General features: G+C 40.3%; 1 protein-coding gene across 9 annotated transcripts in view; it reads right to left on the bottom strand.

The window, feature by feature from the left end:
• BCL11B (BCL11 transcription factor B) overlaps positions 1 to 19,350 on the bottom strand; it is a 98,827-nt gene that overhangs the window by 37,133 nt on the left and 42,344 nt on the right. For 7 of the 9 annotated variants that reach the window (XM_074956198.1, XM_074956197.1, XM_074956204.1 and 4 more), the window contains one exon: positions 15,857 to 16,072. The exons of the other annotated variants lie outside the window; for them this stretch is intronic. In XM_074956198.1, the coding sequence (XP_074812299.1) occupies positions 15,857 to 16,072 (216 nt within the window). The remainder of the gene's footprint in view (positions 1 to 15,856; positions 16,073 to 19,350) is intronic. 9 annotated transcript variants of the gene reach the window in all.

Here is a 19,350-nt window from a genome sequence, read left to right on the forward strand (position 1 = left end):
TATGACGTATGAGGAGCACAGAATATCAGATTCATGATTCACCATACAAATCTAAGAACAGAATTCTGCCATTAGTGGATTCCCAGTGAAGACAAGATTTGAGCTTTCTGATGCTGAGCCACTAATTCTGGATATACTATGTGCTTTTACAGTTCTTGATGCCTCCACACCATTCACACTGCCAGCAGTGTGGAATTCCAGCATTCACTGGGGGTCATATACACTATTCATAGAAAAGCCTTGGAGAGCAATAAAACAAGAAACGGCACAAAAAGATTCTGATTCATAATACACTGGTACCCAGTCAACTGACCACATTCAGAAACTGTACGCAAACCAGCAATGGGCCCTGCACGGCAAAATCCACATCCAAATTTGGAAATCCAAACAAGGAACTCCTCAAAGATTGTTTGTGTCTGGCGATTTGGTTTGGCCCAATGGAACAGTGAACAGCTGCCAAACTCAAAAAGGTAATTTTATTTCACAGAATCACAGAAGATTAGGGTTGGAAGAGACCTCAGGAGGTCATCTAGTCCAACCCCCTGCTCAAAGCAGGACCAACCCCAACTAAATCATCTTCATCTAAAACATCTAAATCTTCATGCTCCTACTATAGTGACCTGGGAGCATCTCACTTGGATTCCAAACCAGACAACCAAACACAATACAGCCCTTAAGAGAATCCACCCAGTGCAGTGGACACCATGCCAGGACTCTGACAGTAAAATTCCGGTCCCATTAAAGTCAGTGGGAGTTTTGCCATTGACTTTGATGCGGTCAAGATTTCACCCTGGACGTTTAGTGAGTGCTCCTCCCATACAATGCAGACATAACCAGTAAAGTTCACAGACATGTAACTCACTATTGAGTCTCATTAGCTTAATTTAGAGAGTAGTAATTGTATTCACAACATCCACAGTTGAATGTATTTCCATGTCAAGAAAGGAGAGCTTAGAAGAGGGAGAAAGGGAAAGGAGGACAGAGGGGAGACGAAAAGAAACATTTGTTTTGAACTAATACGAAGCTATTGTTAGACAGTGGAAGGCCTAGCATTTATTTCAGTCCACTTTAAGCCTAACGATCACTTTGTGGGGTATATTGGTGAGGGGCAGTTGAGATTATAGCATAGTTGAGTGGAATTAAGTGGCACATAATGGGCAGGGACAAACTGAAAGGGTGAATTTAGTCCCCAGAAGGGATGGTAACTCTAACTCCCCAGGGTAAGAATGCCGCTTTGCTGTTCTTTGCGGCTCAATTCCTTACAACTTCAAAAGAGTTACAAGAAACAAAGGTATTTTTTAAAAATACAGTTACATAAAATTAATATTACAACACAAACAAATGCAAAATAAATCTCTCCGCTGTTCTCACATACCTGGAAATATACTTACATTGCCGTGCATATAACAGGTAAATGGAAGGTCACCATGGAAGTCTTGTTCATTTTTTGCAACTTTTATGCTGCTGCAGCAGCACAGAAGCTGGTAGAGGATGAGCCTTGGAGAGGCTAATATCCACACTGTCCTTAAGGCTCTCTCTCTGCCCGTCTCTCTTTTTCTCCCTCACACACACATGTGCACCCCCACACACAGCCAATAGCCTGCCATACATTTAACTTTTTACTTTTGGAGATTTGTGATATAGCTTTTCAATTAAATGCATTATATAAATGATGACTGAATCTAAAATATAAATATAAAGCCCATTTTAAGAATAAATTCCAAATTGCTAATTATCTATTCAATTAGACTTTTTTTCAGTCACCCTCTAAAACATTTTAACAGCACATCACATATCCTTTTACTGTCACTTTAAAAAACAAATCCTGTCTGCTCTTTGTGAACACTGATGATCCTACCAGTTTTCAGAAGCCTCTGCCCTTTTGTTCTTGGCCAAAATTTCTCCTCCCCCACCCTGAGATGTACATGCCTGCTACCTCAGAGATGGCTGTATTAGATGGGTGAAGCCAATCTGCCTTGTATATAATTCAGTGGTTCTCAAACTAGGGCCGCCGCTTGTTCATGGAAAGCCCCTGGCGGGCCGGGCCAGTTTGTTTACCTGCCGTGTCCGCAGGTTCAGCTGATCGCGGCTCCCACTGGCCGCGGTTCGCCGCTACAGGTCAATGCGGGCTGCAGGAAGGGCGGCCAGCACATCCCTGGGCCCGTGCCGCTTCTCGCAGCCCCCATTAGCCTGGAGCGGCGAACCACGGCCAGTGGGAGCCGCGATCAGCTGAACCTGCGGACACGGCAGGTAAACAAACCGGCCCGGCCCACCAGGGGCTTTCCCTGAACAAGCAGCAGCCCTGGTTTGAGAACCACTGTTATAACGGATAAAGCTGATATACTCTTGAAGTGAAAAGTATTGCAGAATAAGTACTGTTTGTAGTTATTGCTATATAAAATCTGTCTCTTTCTGCACGTGTGTGTGTGTGTGTGTGTGTGCGCACGTGCGCACCTCAAAGCTGGTTGGATACGATAAAAATTGTCCTGGAATCTGCCTCTTTTCACAAATTTGCATGCAATCGAATTTTACTAGCAAATTCCAAAATCACAGACACATTCATTTGCAGAAGCCAACTTTGAGATGTGCCTGACTTCCTGTGCTTGTGCACTTGCTTGTGCTTGTGCACTTGTCCAACCCACCAGTAACATCCCAACAACATGAGCCCGATTTACTGTGAGGTCGCACAGCCTGCACTGACTTAAACCTGAGACTGAGCACCTCTGAAAATCAGGCTCTGTGTGACTCATCTGACTTTTGACAAATAACCAGCAGCACTCGACTGATGAATACTGAAGATTAAATCCTCACAGAGAACTATTTGCAATCAGTCCATGGAGGCTTTTTTTAAAAATGACATTAAAGTTTGTCAAATACTTCTGAATGACAATCTGAGGATATTCGTTTACAGCTCACACTAAAGTCCCTCGATAAATTGTTTGTTGTTAACTGGTCGCTCAGCTTTAAATGTGTATGTGTGTGAGACTATGAACTGTATTTGGCATCTAACATCTATCTATTGATAGATAGCTATATCTCAGCAGCCTGCTCTGTGAGCCTCTGCAGACAAGGAATGGGGCGCACACTTTCATCAAACTAGCATCTGTTTTCAATTCTCATTTATGGATGTGGAATCCTTTCAACTGGACATTAATCATTCTCAACAGCAGCAATTAGATACTTGAGACACATCAGAACAAATCAAATTAGCCCTATTTATTAAAAAAAAAAATCCTAAGAAGTGAATTAAAAAGGCAATAGACCATCCTATGTGTAGCAACACAAAAAGAAAATTAAGACACTGAATCTCAGGAGTCTGAAAATTTTCAGGTGCTATTTTCAAGGCCTGAACTGTAATCGAATAGCAGAGGGGTTCTACTGCAGAATGCCTGATGGATTATTTTAGCAATAAGGTATAATTGAAAGGATTAACTTGAATGTAATGTTTCCCTTCCAAAAATTCCAGGAATGCTGAAATGACTCTCATCTGCAGCTGTATGACTCATGTTCTTAATACTGGAACTTAATTTTTACTTCTGAGCTATTCGGGTTTAGGGAAACATTGCCACAGAAATACTCATTCAATTGACAAAGGAAAATCTCTCTTTTAGTGTGGTTAAATCCTAGGAGTCACATCTTTGGAGAATCTGGCTTGGCTTGGATTCAGGTAATGGGCATACTGCACACCAACAAGAGAGGATCTTCTTTTATTAGAATAGAAAAACCAAGCAGGATAGATCACTGTAATGAACTCAAACTTCTTCAAGCAGACCAGACAATGTGACTTCCTACTGCTGAGTCTGTCTTGCCTGATATGGCAGGCTGCTGTCAGCAGGTAACATGGAAGACCCAACCCTGCTCCCTTGGAAATAAACATCTAAACTTTCATGATTTCAACAGGAACAGGATGGTGCCCAAGTCAATCCGATGTCAGGCATGCATGCATGTTGCTTGCCAATCACAATGAGCTAATAAAAAAATCATAAATGAAATCTGCTGATTTTTTAACCAGGAAAAACACAACAGATATATTTGTAAGGAAAAGTTACAGAACGCAGGAAATTCTGGGCTAAGATAAGCTACTGTTATGAGCTCTTATTACCTGTACTAATATGTACCTCAACAACTCTTAGTTGCCTTTACATTGGAGACCAAATCTTATGCATCCAAGCCATTCCACTAGAGACAGTGGGAATGCTTATGAGTCCAGCAAGCATGATTTGGTCCTCTATGGGCAAAACTACCCTCACAGATCCACCCAGTGGATCATGATTCTGACCTCATGTTCCCATTTGGAAAGTCAGGCCCATGCCTGGTAGTGCATGTATCTGGAAAGTTTTACCCAGTGGAGCACAATATTGGAGGAAAGCCATGAGAGTCCATGAGAGTCTGGAAATGGAATTTTGCCCTCTGCTATAAAGGAATTTGCTGACTCTGGAGTCTTCTCTCTTATTAGTGCCCATACAGAGCTGGGCTTTTGCAGGGAGGGGAGAATACACCCTTTTGAATTAAGCAGTCCATCCTCTCCTCTTCGTTAAGTATCCACCAATCCAGTCACCTCCCATAACAATTCTTTCCTCCTGCTTTCCCAGCTCGGCGTACACCTGTCTGTAATAACAACTGGAATAAGATTTGGGGTTAGCCCATCTAATATTTATTGCTCCCTTGTTTATTTTTTCATAAATAAAAATCATTGGTACCTGCACACAGGTCCAGCACTGTCTCTGGTATTTCTTAAAAGCCCCAAATAGAAAATAGTCTCAAGTTATGAAGAATTAAAGCAATACAATCCAAAAGGCCAGCATGTGAGCAGACGTATCTAGGGATTGCCATTGCAACACACAGAATTCACGTATGGTTTTATGTTTAAAATTCCCTGGTTTAGAGAAACTGTATCAGCTAGTTAGATGTAGCTATAAATAGAATCGCCTGCTGACATTAATCACAATAATTTGGCAACGTGACCACCAGTGACATTATGAAAGGGACAGGTAACTTGCAAAGCAGAGTCCAAATCCATTCCAACCATTCATCAGGAGGGGGAAAATGTTTTCCCCATATACTGCAACCTCATGAGAGCATGTGGTACTGGAGTCCATATTTTTTTCTTTTGATGAAATGTGACTTTAAAAAATATTAATCTGTTCCTTCATCTAATTTCATCTGTATGATCGGCAAAGAGAAATACACTAATTTATAAGTTGAAGTGAGCCTTGAGATAATGTCACCCACCATTCATCCAAATTTGTCACTAGCATCCCATTAAAGCTGTAATTATTTTTTAATTAAAACTAAGGAAACTGGCATGCGTGTGCCTACTTTATACATCTGTTATGGGTTAAAATAGCTTTTAAAAAATGTTTTTTTAGACCGCAGTCTTTTGTGGCCATGGCCTATGCCAAAGAAAACGCAAGCTTGCTTATTTTCTCCATGGGGCGCAACAGCGCCTGTGTGTGCCTGAACAGATTCGACTGGCCGTGAAAAGAATTCTAAATAAAACACAAACATGGAATTTGGCAACGCCACAGAAGCAAGCTTAAGACTAATTCCAGCATGCGGACCGCTCTCACACAGCAAGTCTGGCTCCACTATAAATGAAACCAGGCTCTGTAAAATATCCAGTAAAGTTTGAGTTCAGATTTAAAGGGATAGTGCTCTTATTCCAGTTTTTAAAAAAAAATCTTATTAAAGAAGTTCATGCTGGCTCAATAAATCTGCATGTTGTGAGCTGTGTTTTCTTTCAGCTGATACTTCCATTTAAAAAAAATTAAAACAATTTCACTTTGGGATTGACTTTTGTAGAGGAGGTTCTGAAAACTGTGTTTAAAAGTAATTCAGGGAGGGCAAATAAAGAGAAATTATCCTAAGGTGAAAGAAAGCGAAGAAAGTGAAGGGAATAATTTAAATATATATATATATTAAAATAGGTCCCTAAAATAGGAAATTCCAGAATAAAAATTAGGTGTGGATTAAGTTGGTGGGTCAGTCACCACAAGTCAAGCGGGCCATTGACAGAAGAGCTTGTTCTAATCGCATATCAAAGCAACAAAAATGTTGACTCATGGTGGGCTGTTGGGGCAGGGGTCTGTCTCTTTGTCTGTCTGCGTGCAATATGCTCCAGCATTCCCAAGAGAACTACAGAGGAGCAGGGTCACTGGTGCTATCCCCAGGGGAATACAATCACATGGACAACCTTCCTCTAACAATCTCAGCTGACCAGATTGTTTCACCAGAGATAACAGGAATTTGTGAAGAAAGGGAGGGGGTGGAGAAAAAGAACTACCAACAATATAAACAACCACAGACAAAAGACTTATTGGGTTTTGCCAATTCTGGTGTAATAAAAAAAATTAATAATTGATTACCATCTCAGAGAGATGTGCAATGGTCCTGGCAGACTTACTGGGAAAGGACAGAGAAAATTATACAAGGCAGCCTTCAACCCGACATTAAAAGGCAATGGCTTGTTTCCCAGTACATCTTCATTTTCCCTCAAAGGTCTGGATGACGCTATGTTGTGGCATTCTATAATCACAAAAAACCTACCCTCCACTGCCCATTCCCAACCCGGATCATCTGCCTGCTCCTTGAAAAGAAGACTTGCTGGCCAGTGGCCACTGAATGTTTCAAGAGATTGTGCTTTTAAGAATGTATTGACTATATCCTAATGATCTTTGACAATGATGGTGAAGAGGAGAAATAAGAGAGCTTTATTGCCTCTCATTTCAATAGCATCTTTTACCCTACCCGTTATGGCAAAGCCCTGCAGACTGTATAAGGATAAAACCAATAGATTTCTACAGAAATTTAATAGGGTTTATCAAAATTATTCTACAAGCCAACTGAATGTAATAGAAAATTATATCCATACTATAGGGCTTTTTTAACCATACTACAGAATTTTATATTTTATAACAGGGATATTATTTTAATTCAATGAAAAGGTTTAAAAATTTATAGAATGGGTTTATTTTCTATTAAATTCTATAGGACTTTTGCATAAGGGTAAAGTTACTTATTTTAATGTTGTCCTCACTATAGGCAAAACCACAAACATCCTGTTCCCAGCTCTATCAACGGCACACATTTTTTTTAAAGGATTTGGATTAATTAATCTGTAAACACTCTGACTTAATTTTTAGACACCCTTTAAATGTTAAACAATGTTAGGTCATAATACGTGCACTTATTCGCTCCCTGTTCTACTGGAGGGAGGAAAAAAACCAGAAAGACCTTTTAGAAGATGTGAACTAAAATAACAGTAGTTCTTTTAAAGATGGATTACATGTAAGCAGGTTTATTGCTATTTTAAGATCCTATTCAGTTCTGTTAATTTTTATTTCTTACATAACTTATTTTTAAATGACAGATCCTTCCTAACCATCTACTGGTTCTCATTTAGAGCTATATACTTTCCTGGGCTGCACAGGCGAAATTCACAGCTTGAAAAAATGGGTGTAACACCACTAAGTTGATGGAAGTGAAAAGCACTAAGGCACCTCTCAGGAAGACACACTCACAGGACTAAGTACCACATGTGCTCCCCCTGTTGTCAACAAGAATTCCACACACAGACTGATGGCATTGTATGATCATTGTTCTGCCTGGCTCATGGAAGCTACCGCATGGCTCAGTGTTAGGGCATGAAAGTGGGTACTCAAAAATTACCCAGAATCCTCCTGAAGGTGAATGACTTAGAGGCTTACTGAAACCCAGGAAATAAACAAAAGGCAAGGGTATGTTTTTGTGAACACTGAATCATCTTTGGAGTGCTTTATAAAAATAGGTTAAAGGAGCAGTTCTATGCTAAAATGGACCATTTGTGTTCTGAAAGAATTATAACCACTCAAAGCAAGCAATTCAAGACACAGACAAAGAAAACAAAATAATCTGTCAATATTATGAAAGTTAAAGAGTCAACCACCCATACAGAAGGAGTGAGATTGAAGGACAAAAAGACAAAGGGCCCAATCCTGCTCCCCTTACAAGCCACCAGGACTGTTTATGTGAGTAATCAAGTGGGATATAGCCCAAAATAAGGAAGTGGTGTTTAAACAAACCTAAAGGGAGCAGGTGTGTTGTATACATTGACTTCTCTCTACCCACGGATTCCTTAGGTTCTTATTAGCAAAGAATAATTTTAGAAGTACAGTTTTATGGAAAGATTCCAAATGCCCTGTCTCCTCAGATACTCACTCAGCGCCTGCATTAACCTCATTCCAAAAGTCCCAGGACCTCTGACTCTTACAGCTGAATTCATAAAAAATGTAACCCTTCTCTATGTGGGATTTTTCCAAGTACACATTTTACTGATTCATCAGACCTTCCTTCCCCAGTCCTTGCTATGGTGAATGGCCTTGTCTTTAGTACACAGGCAAGGACATTGGTTAAAAAAAACAAAACAAAACAAGAACAACAACATCCACAGGGCAGAAAGAAGATGATTACATAAGGGACATGCCACACTCCAGTGTACTAGATACACTTATGTGTTACAAAAAATGTATGGAAACCATAGAGCAAATAAAGAAGAAAACAAAAATGTATGCTTCAAATATGTACGCAGTCATTTTTCTATCAAAAGAAGTGCAATGGGTAACTCAATAAACTCCTTTGACTTCAATGGAGTTATGCTGTGATACTGCAGTGGGGAATCTGGCACAGCTCCTTTAAAAAACTAAAAGGTTCACAAAGAAATGTACACTTACCAATGCTTTTCACACTGGTTTGTGGGCCAAACAGCACAGGCTTGATAACATTTATCAAAATGATATTTCCTAGATTAGACTACCTGCCCTTGATTGTGAGAGATATGTCTACACACAGGACACTAATCCTCCTCACTGAGTCTGAAAAGCCTAGTTAGCACATTTCCTTACACACACACACACACATCAAATCGAAAGTGCCAAGAAAAGCAATGACAGAAAACATTTCTGAAGGGACAGAATAACTCAGTGCTACACATGCCAGGTGAAGCAATGCAAGCAAACGGTTTGGCATATGCTACATACAAATGAATGGGATTTTACTGAGGGAAATAAAGAATAATTGCAAACATCTACGTATTGTGTGTCTAAAAATCTCAGTGCTTTAAAAACAAAAACAAAAAACAAAAAAACCCTGTGCACTGTACAGCCAAAAGGCAAGCCCAATGAATGCAGACAGGCAGTGCGAATCCTAATTTGATCCTTCATTTCCTAACAGATTATTGTTTCACACAAGCCTTCCCCTCTTCATGTTTTTAACATTTTTTTATGAAGTGTTTACGAAGAGACTGGCTGCATTTAGGGAAAGAGTGGAGAGGTAGGGGGAAGGTAGTGCCATCAAACGGTTGATCTTACAGCACAAATTATCTGCAGTAGTTACCCTGTTGCTCCTGCTGCAAAATAAAGTGGATCCCTTCTTTGTTGAGTAAGAATGTCCCAATATTTCAATTAGAAAAATACGTCTGCTCTTGCTACTGGCAGTGGAGGTGTTTTCTGATATGATTTCTGTGTGCAGCTATGTATTCACCTAAGCCCCACCTACATTCCTATTAGTAGGGGCGTCCTCTTTTTATTTTGGGCCTCCTGAAAAGTATGGCATGAGCCCCAATTTGCAGAGAAAAAAGCAGAAGTGTAAATGGGGTTGTTTGTGAGTGGGTCCTTTGTCAGAGCAGCAGCAGCTCCCCCATCAAAGGTGCTGCTTCCTAATCCTTCTACTTACTCTCATTCAAACTGACCTTGCTCCCAAATATGAAATGATTCAAGAGAAGAAATTTGGGGTTTATTTTTATTGTGACCGATGAGATGCCACAAGAAAGAACTCTTTTTTAAAAAAGGGGTCTGAAGGAACTCTAATGTGTCTCCTTTAGTTTCGTTTAACCTCACATCCCACTTTGCCTTTTTCAGTAGGCTTCTCATTTGATATTGACAAGCTATGGTCAGGATTTAACAAAGACCGGTCACTAAAAAATACAAATCCACCAAACTTACTGCTTAGCCTAATGGTGTTTACCTGCTCTGAAAACATTTTTTCCTAAACAAGCCATCACTTACCATACACTGAGCCCCTCAGTAATGGAAAATTCATCCATTCCCATAAATAAATTAAAAAACACCTCCATCTATCTTGTTGCAATATTTTTAAATTTAATCATGGCCAGAGAACTGCTGGTTAATAATTAGCCCTTCCCCACTCACTCACACACACACACATACACCCTTTAAAAATGCAAAATCTAGCCCTCTATTTTAATATTTCTGATGTCGGTGACCAATGTCAGCTCTCCCCATACAGTAACTGCTTTAAAGCACTGCATCTAGCACTGCATTAAAAATTAATTACACATGCTATTTTATTGATAGTGCATAATGTAATGAGCACCAGCTGTGCTAAACGTCCAAACTCCTTTTTAAGACAGCTATAAAAAAAGAAAGAAACTGCACTTCCAAATGCTTCTCCTGTCAGAGGAGAAAAACAGCAACATCTTGTATGGATTTGAAACAGAATTCTTTGATTTAGCTCTACATTTGGAACGTTTGAAGAATTCAGACTCTCGGGCTTGGTGTAGTGGTATGCAATCCCGTTAACTCTCTAAATGTTGGAGCCATTGTTTCTACGGTAGGCAATGTTTCCTTGAACCCCTTTATCTTGAGATTACTGGATCCAGTTCCACCCATTAATATTGCAATTAAGCACCTGTCTTTTTCCTTGGATGTCTGGAAATTGCAGGCATCTAGTTTTAAGCAACTTTAAATACCCCTTTTGCCCCACTGGTTTTTAACTTTACATAATTAGGACTTACTAAGTTATACTGATAGGGTGTCTTTCTAGAACAAAGCCTAAGCCTCACTTATATTGCCAGCACCACTGCCCTGTGAAGCGCCCTAATTTTAGCTGCCTCTGTGCTGTCTTATAGTCTCCTGTTCATCTCTTGATCAACATACCATGTATTAAATATAGGTTTATGTTGAGGTCTAGTTTGTGATTGGATATGAGATGGACAGATAGATAGTGCATACTTTAAACACTGCATGAAGTAAATTCTTCAAAATGCATTAAATATTTCATTAAAATAAGTAAATAAATATAACTAATCAGTGACTAATAGAGACATCTCTTCGGAGCACAAATTTTAGTCAGTTCCACTCTTGCGTGAATCTTTTTTTTTCACAGCATAATGAGAAGAAACATTTGCAAATGATTTTAATGTAGCTGTAGCTCTTTGTCTGCATTCACACACACAGTCCAACTCTTCTTTCTCCTCTCCAAAGAAAAAGGGGGGGAAGTAGATCTGAAGTCTAATTTGGATGGGGGTTTTTTTCAGATTCCACTCAGTAAGAGGGGGAGGAGTAACATATCAGCCATCGTCCTGGGACTTGATGAGTGAGGAGGCTTTTGCAGGATGAGTTTGCATTCTCCATTCTGATTATTGTTTTGTTTTCCATTGATCTTCCAGTGTTAATAAAACCCAGTCTGATATGAAACAAAAGCTTGCTTCTTGTTCTAGTATGAAATGTGCAGAACACATACCATATCATTAACATAAAAGTTTTTGAAATAATATTGCTTTCTAGACAGACTGTATTAATTGCATCAAGCTTTTTACAGTAGTGTGGTCTTTTCTAGCACTTCTCATTGCCCGACTCGGATTATAAACCAACACAAAATGAATAGTGATATATAACTAAAGGAGGAAAAAATATTCTACTGTTAAAACCTATTATTTGCTTACAGCTAGTTCTTTTAACTTTATTGTCACTTTAACCCATGCCAAGAAAACACCAGACTAGTTAAATAATACAGTGAGCAAAATTCTAGTAGCAAAGTAAATTGATGTTAACTTTACAAGATTACTGGGTAATTATTAGAATGTCTTAATGACTAATATGGCGAATGCCTTGAATTAACGGGAAATTGTTCTAACCATGTGATCTAGGGCCCCATGGCTCCTCTGTGTTAGACCTTGAACCTCACAGTTCTGCCCGTTAATCACTGCTGTCAATGCCCACTTACTGTTTTTAAATATGCAACTGAAGTATTACAATAGCTTTCTACCTCCTTATAGATATGTCTGTGTGGGAAGGAAGCTGTTTCACTGATTGATTAGATATATGCATATTAGATAGATTTAATTATTTTTATATATGTATATAAAACCCATGCTCACAGGGCCAGTGCCAATGGATTTAGATCAGGCCCACAATAACACAAGTATAATGGGTAAATTAGAGACCCATGTTGTTTCAATGTGCCTTGCAATGTACCAACTGCAATTCCATTTATAGCGCCTTTGGATTGTACCATCTTCAGGGCAGGGACTTTTTGTGTTTCTACAGTATGTCATAAAATGTCATGTACTCTCGGGCTGAGATTTTCATAGCCCATTTCTCTTTTATTTTAATGGGAATTGAGCATCCCAGTTTCATAGGCCGCTTTGAAAATCTCAGCCTCAAAGTACAATATTAATAAATCAGATCTTGAAAAAGACACCTGTATTTATAGTAAAGATGTATTGTGAAAAATGGCTTCAGTGAAAGTTTTCCAGAGCGTCAGTATACACAAATATACATATATTTTTACATACAATTATGTCACTCAATAATCATTTGCATGTCTTTGTTATGTATTTTACAGTTAAGCTAAGCTGTCAGATTTGATTTAAACAAAATAAAAAAGATTAAAAAAAGCATTCTGATCTGGCAAGACACAAAGCAAAGTGAATTTTGTGCCCATTTATGTTTTAGATCCAAGCTACACAACTCTGTGAATTTCATGACTCTGTTCCAACTTCTAATTAAATAGGCACTAAAAACGTTTAAAACAAGAGAGCCCAATTCAACAGACAGAAGCTTCTGAGGCACAAAAGACACTGCAACAGTGATATGTGTAGATATTAAAATAATAATATTTTAATATGTAAGCTCTAACTGGCTAATTCTACATCCTGTGTTGACTTAGACACAAAAAAATTAACAAAAGCGTAACAGAATATGCAACTAGTAATCAAAAAGTGGCCCAGCACACACCACAGCAGAACTTCCATAGCATCCATTTGTTGTGGTTATTATTGACTACTTTGAATATTATCAGCATCAAAATTTCTAAAGAGCACAAACAGTCTGAGATGATGCAGGATGAATTCCCATTTGCACAACTTAACAGTGTCTTGTGTACAAGAGAAATCATATCTAGGACCAAATTTTCAACAGCAGCTTTGACATGTGGATGCCCATATGCAGCCAACAACTCATGTATGCCACCACAAATTAAACAGACTCCTAAGGACCTGACTTGTGAGTGACAATCAGAGATACTACGTGCCTACAGATGCACCTGCAATTGCTTGCCCTCAGATTTAGAGATGTTGAGGCTACACTGAAAAATGTGAGGTCCTTACTAAGCATTTAAGCAAGAGCTGAAAAATACAAAAAGGTAAGAAATGGAGGAGGAAGGAGAGAGGAGGGAAATGTTAATGGCTTTTGTTCAAAGAATGAAACAATTCCTCGGAAACAGAAACAAGGCTGACAGAATAAAGAGTTAATCGAGTCAGGGACACAAGCAGATCCCTAAAGCTGGAGTAAGTGACTCTCCAGTGTAAATGGTTTTCTTAAGAGGAAAGAAAACAACACTGAGATCATCACCGGTATTATTATACAGTCAACACAAAGTTTCTTTTCCACAAAACATTTTGGGTGTAAGAAAGACCTTGCTCTATGTTCTCAGCATTATACATGGCAGACAATAAAGGGTTAAGTAGATATGCGCCTCCTTTCCAAGGGAAGAAAATGCTTCTTTCAAGCAGAACTGGACCAACTACTGTCATAAACACTTAGCGTGTGCTTTGATATAACCTATTCTCTAAGTGCCATAGACTGTAGCAGTAATTATAGGAAGCCATGATAACAGGTCTATCTCCCCACAAAGCTGGCATCACTCTTTTAGCAAATAGATCATTCCAAACACTAACAGCGCACAACTATAAAATGCAAGTACGTAAAATAGAAAAGCCTTGTGTTCCAACGTGCTGTAATGAGTTAGTCCTTCCTTCCTTTTCTATTTTTAGTTTTACTTTCTTCTCTCTCCATTAACTGTCTATGTTTGTTTTAGAAGCAATAGGGAATAAGGGTATCAGTTCATTGTTACAACTACCTACATATCAAAGACACCCGGGTCTATTCTATATAAAAAAAAAGAGAGGGGAACAGACAATATGAGCTCACCTCCAATATGTTTTACTGGTTACAGGAGGAAACCTGCCTACCTCCACATAGTGTGTTAATTGTTTATAAGGGCTTGATTATATTAGCTTTATGGCAATGTCAGTCCACTGAAGCCAATGAAGTGAAGCCATATTAACAGAGTGGAGAATCAACCCCACTGAGAAAGCAACCTGCTTATAGGGAACTTGGATATAGTGCAACTTCACGTATCGCTGGCAGACATTATTTGAATGCTTTGCACTGTGCAACATATCATGCTGGTTATAGAGAGTTTGTGCTTAGAGCAAAGTTGATGTATGAAAACTGACTGCACAATGGACCCAATCCAGCATCCACTGAAGTCAACTGGAGTCTTTTCATGGACTTCAAGCTTTGGGATCAGGCTCTTGGAGGTTCTGTTGTGTATTTTTAAACCTCCTCTTGAGAACTCTTCATCCTTCAAGACTCAAGGTTTAAAATACTTGCAAAACTTTTGATCTGTTCATCACATTAAATCTGAAGTTCCTAACTTTCTCCCTCAGCCCCAGTGTCGCCCAGTGAAAGACCGCAGACATTTAAGGAAATACAGTCAGGTATTTTCCAAAGAAACTGAACCATAGGGACCCTCTCTTGATATATAGTCAGTGTTATACTGTGGTAGGGTTTTATCTGCACATGCTACAACGAAAAGCTGTATGTGAGCAAGCTTATGCTGGCCCTTCCAAGAGGTCATAGGGGCCAACTCTTGAAGGCTTTACTCACTTCTCACTCTGCTCAGTCCTTCCTGACTGTCCAAATTCTGCAGTCCTTATGCAGTATTTACTCAGCATTATTCTGTGAAACTCCAAGTAAGTTTGTCCGAATAGGGACTGCAGAATTTGGCACACATGGGAGTTTTGCCTGTCTAAGCACTTTAGGATTTTGCCTTAGCTGAATTTTCTTTTAGGCCCTTCCCATTTTCACCTCTAACCCCCTAAATTCACTACAGGCCTGACCCCTCAACTAAGTTGCACTCTGAACACCCACTGATTTCAAAAAGATCCCGGTGTCTGAAATGGCAGGGTCAGGCATCAACTCTTTAGTCAGTCACATGTCAGAGTCCTCCCTGGCAACCTGGGTTCCACTAATCTCCACATTGCCTTTCCTTCATGGCAGTGACAAGACTCGGGATTTAAAAAATGAAGACAAAAAAAAGTTAATGAGGAACATTTTCTCAAAAGCCAAGGAGAAAAAGTGCATGGAGCACATACATCCTGCATGCACATGGACTCTGAGGAAAGCCCTTAATACAAATGATTAGGAAAAAAAGACCTCAGATGTTAAATGTTATCCAATTAAGCTTAAAATAAACAGCCCAGAGAGATGAAATCTTGATACCAGGGTATCACATTATGTAAGGATTCTCAGACATTTGCTCACAATGTGGCATAAACAGACCAGCAGCAGCTGGTGGTGACATCTGAAAATGGGTAAATGGGGGGCAGGGGAGGAAGGGGAGGAATGGATTCACACCCCTTTTCCCACTCCCCAACCTCAGTGATGAGGGAATGTTTACGTTTTCACTGCCTCCCCCACACAACCCAGCAAAGACGACTCTCCCACAGTACAGATGACATCACTTGGCAGCACTACTGACCTTCAGATAGCAAAAAAAAAAAGGTTTCTATTACCTGACAACTGACAATGACATCCAAATGTGCCTGAAGTCTCAGTCTGAGTCTCAGTCTGAGTCCCGCCAACTGAGACTGCACGTGCACCACAGCAGGGCAGGCTAAGGCAGGGCGGGAGAGAGGCCAGTGCGCGGAGAGGTGACGTGATCACTGATGTGTGAGGGTGGGAGGAGGCAGCTATGGGAGCCCCCGGCAGCTTTGCAGGCCTGGACGGCCCTGGAGAAAAAACAATAGAAAAAACTGTCAGTCGGATCTAAGTTTGAAGGGACAGAGAAGGCATCATCAGGGAAAACAGGAGGGGCGGAGGGCAACTAGGCCTAACTCGCTACATACTTTTAGTTAACTAATTTATATGTCAGGCTGAGACCGTTGTGGCTCGTTGGAAAGCCAGGGAGGAGAAGCCAGGCTGGGGGGATGGGCAAGCAAGAGACCTGAAGAACTACAAAACCACAGGTTGCTACAGGCAATTTTCTGAAAACAAACTCGGACTGGAGGGGCCCAAGGGAGGGAGACATCGAAAGGGGATGAGGTGGCCGGTGAGGGAAGCTAGAGAAGGTCAAAGATGGTGCAGATGAGAACTGGAGGCAGTTACCAGACCCACCAGCACGTGCTTAGGGACCGAATCAAAAGGGGGATTCTTGTTTTATGGCGTGTTAATGCATTTAACTGACACAAAACTGGGTAGGCTTTCTGCCGAGCTGCTGCTGAAACACGATCAACCCACCAGCGCAGCCAAAGTGCAGCGACTTACAGCTCAAATGGTTTCACAGAGGTGCCAGAAATCAAGCTCCCAGAATAAAGCATTCATGGGCCACTGTGCTTCCTTCCCATTTGAGCTGCAGCCAGTTACGCATTTTGCATGCCCCATTTGTGTATTCTGTTTCCCTATCAAGCCTATAAAGAATGAAACAACCTTTTTCCTAATAGTTGAAAAACGATATTGTAGCCTCAAACTGTGTTATTTATTTTTAACGCATCTAGAAATCTTCTGCTATTTAAGCTGTTTTTAGAATCCTCTCCTGCTTCCCTGGAAACCCTCTCTTCTCCAGGCACTAGTCAGAAAGGAGCCCTATGAGTTAAAAAAAGAAAATAAAAAATCTTAAAATATGTGTATACACACACATACCTATGCACAAATGCACATGCAGACTCACACACACACACACACTACTGTAAATCAGCATAATTCCACTGAAGTCAATGGAATTACACAAATACTCCAACAGAAGATCTGGCGCTATATTTATTTAAAGCCATGACTTTTATTTAATTACTCAACAAGGAGTTGTAACTAATCCAGGGTAGCTTCTAAATAAAGCTATGTGGTGCAGTGGTCACCGTTCAAAAGCTGGCATTTGCCAACAATTACCTCACAGTGGTACCTCGGAAACCACAGGTTTTCCCCTACATTTAGATCAGGAAACAAGTGTGTTAATTGTGGGGTATCTTTTGGCAAACGCTGTACCTATTTTGTTTTAATGGTGACAACTCTGTCTGTGCATGCAAGTACATGCATAAACATATACACACCCGGGCATCAAGAACTATTTTGCCACAAGCCCTATAACATTAGAAGCAGCATGTTATAATGCATCCTCTCCACCTCAAGAGTCCCAGTTCGAAAACTATGCCTACATGTTGATCTGACAGTTACACATGTGAGGCAAATAGGGATACTTCATCCTTGGCACAGCATCCAGAGCGTTAGTCTGCAAGGACTGCATTTGATTTTGCCGTTTATCTTAAATGGCTAAGAGACCACCAGTGCAAAACATTTGTGTGAAGCTTTTGCCAAAACCACAAGTGAAGAATCTAAATTCCCTGTGTAAATACTTGAGCTCCAAGCATCGAGGATAAAATTTGTGCTCTTTTACAAGGACTGCTTTTAAATAGAAGCCATCTCTGTGGCTCATGGGGCATTTTTTTGGAACTGTTTGATCTCACTGCAAATGCTTCAAAAATAGGTAAAGATAACCATTGTATCTGTACTACACTCTGTTTGATCTCACTGCAAATGTTTCAAAAACAGGTAAAGATAACCATTGTATCTGTACTACATTCTGAGTATGACTGTGTGCCAGGCAAAAAGAAACAGATGTCAGACATATACACACAGGGGCCGCTTCATAGTAATTTTAAAGTACAATAATAAGGGAAGTATTTTTATAGAGCAATAAAGACCTGCGAACGGGGGAAGGCATCCTAAAGCTATTGAATAATTGCACTTTTATTTTTAAAAAATAGTATAATGAATTAGGTTGGCACTCTGCTGGCCTGGTTCAGCCACCTGGTTACTGGGGAACTTGTGTGTTGTGGGAAGAGTTGTGAGCGTGACATCTGAGTACACAGGGTGGCTATTGGACATTAATATTCAAAATTATATTGCAACCTCCAACTATCCATGTGCGGCACCACAATCTTTGCACCATAACGTTTCTAAGAGACAGACTGGGACATACAGAAGGAGTTCAGGTCACGTGTACTCCAATCACTTACACCTTTCAACAGAACCAAAGCTTACAAGGGAGTCTAGGGGTGGCCAAAGTTCTCTCTATGGGCCATATGGGCCTACAGAATTCTATACTACCTGTGGGTGAGCTCAGCTTTCATACGGAGGGGAGGCCTGCAAGGAGCACAGATCCCAGCATGCAGCATGACCCAAATGTTGGGATCAAAACGAAGCACAGCAGTCTTTCCTAAAATCTCAGCGGACCACAACTCTCTGTTAAGGATCAGGATGGCTGCAAGCTGCTCCATTTAGCCACAGCCCTCAGGATCATGAAAAGATGCAATACAGCCCTCAGATAGGCACACTGAGTCCAAGTTCTAGTCCAAGGTGTCCTGCTCTAGTCAGGGAAGGAAATGAAGTATCAAAAAGGACACTCCTAACAGGTGAAAAAAGCAAAAGTGGGGCAAAGAGCAAGTAAAGAAGGGAGAAGCAATAAACAATAAAACACAACCCTGGCAGGTCTTAAATGCCACTACTGCACAGACTGGTGCTGTGAGAGAGGAAAACTCCCAGGGCTTACAGACCAGCACAAGGCCATGCCTTCCTCTGTCAGCAGTTACAGACCAGGTGGTGCCATCTTTTTTCTCACTGCTCCCTTCATTTTTAATAACTTTCTGAAGCATCTGAGGATCAGACAAGGTGGCACCTTGGCAAATGCAAGTGCCTGGAAAATAAACTCGCAGAGAGACCTCATCCATTGGGTTCAAGGGAAGTGGCCAGAGAAAATTAGTGCATTTTTTTAAACAAACAAAGCTTCCTTCTGGTTGTATAAATTGCGGAGCTGGTGCCCAGCAGCACCCCAATAAGTACATAAAGCATGTGTCTGGGTTTTGCACATCCAACCCATTTTCAGTGGGTACCAGGCAGCCCTAGCGTAAGGAGTGTTTTAAAGATGAAAACAAAGATAGGGTAACTCCTCATCAGTTTAACTGCTTTAAATATAAACATATTCAAGAAAAGCAGAAATCTGCCCTTTTAAGACAGT

This window comes from Natator depressus, chromosome 6 (assembly GCF_965152275.1).
Source record: "Natator depressus isolate rNatDep1 chromosome 6, rNatDep2.hap1, whole genome shotgun sequence".
Taxonomy (NCBI): Eukaryota; Metazoa; Chordata; order Testudines; family Cheloniidae; genus Natator; species Natator depressus.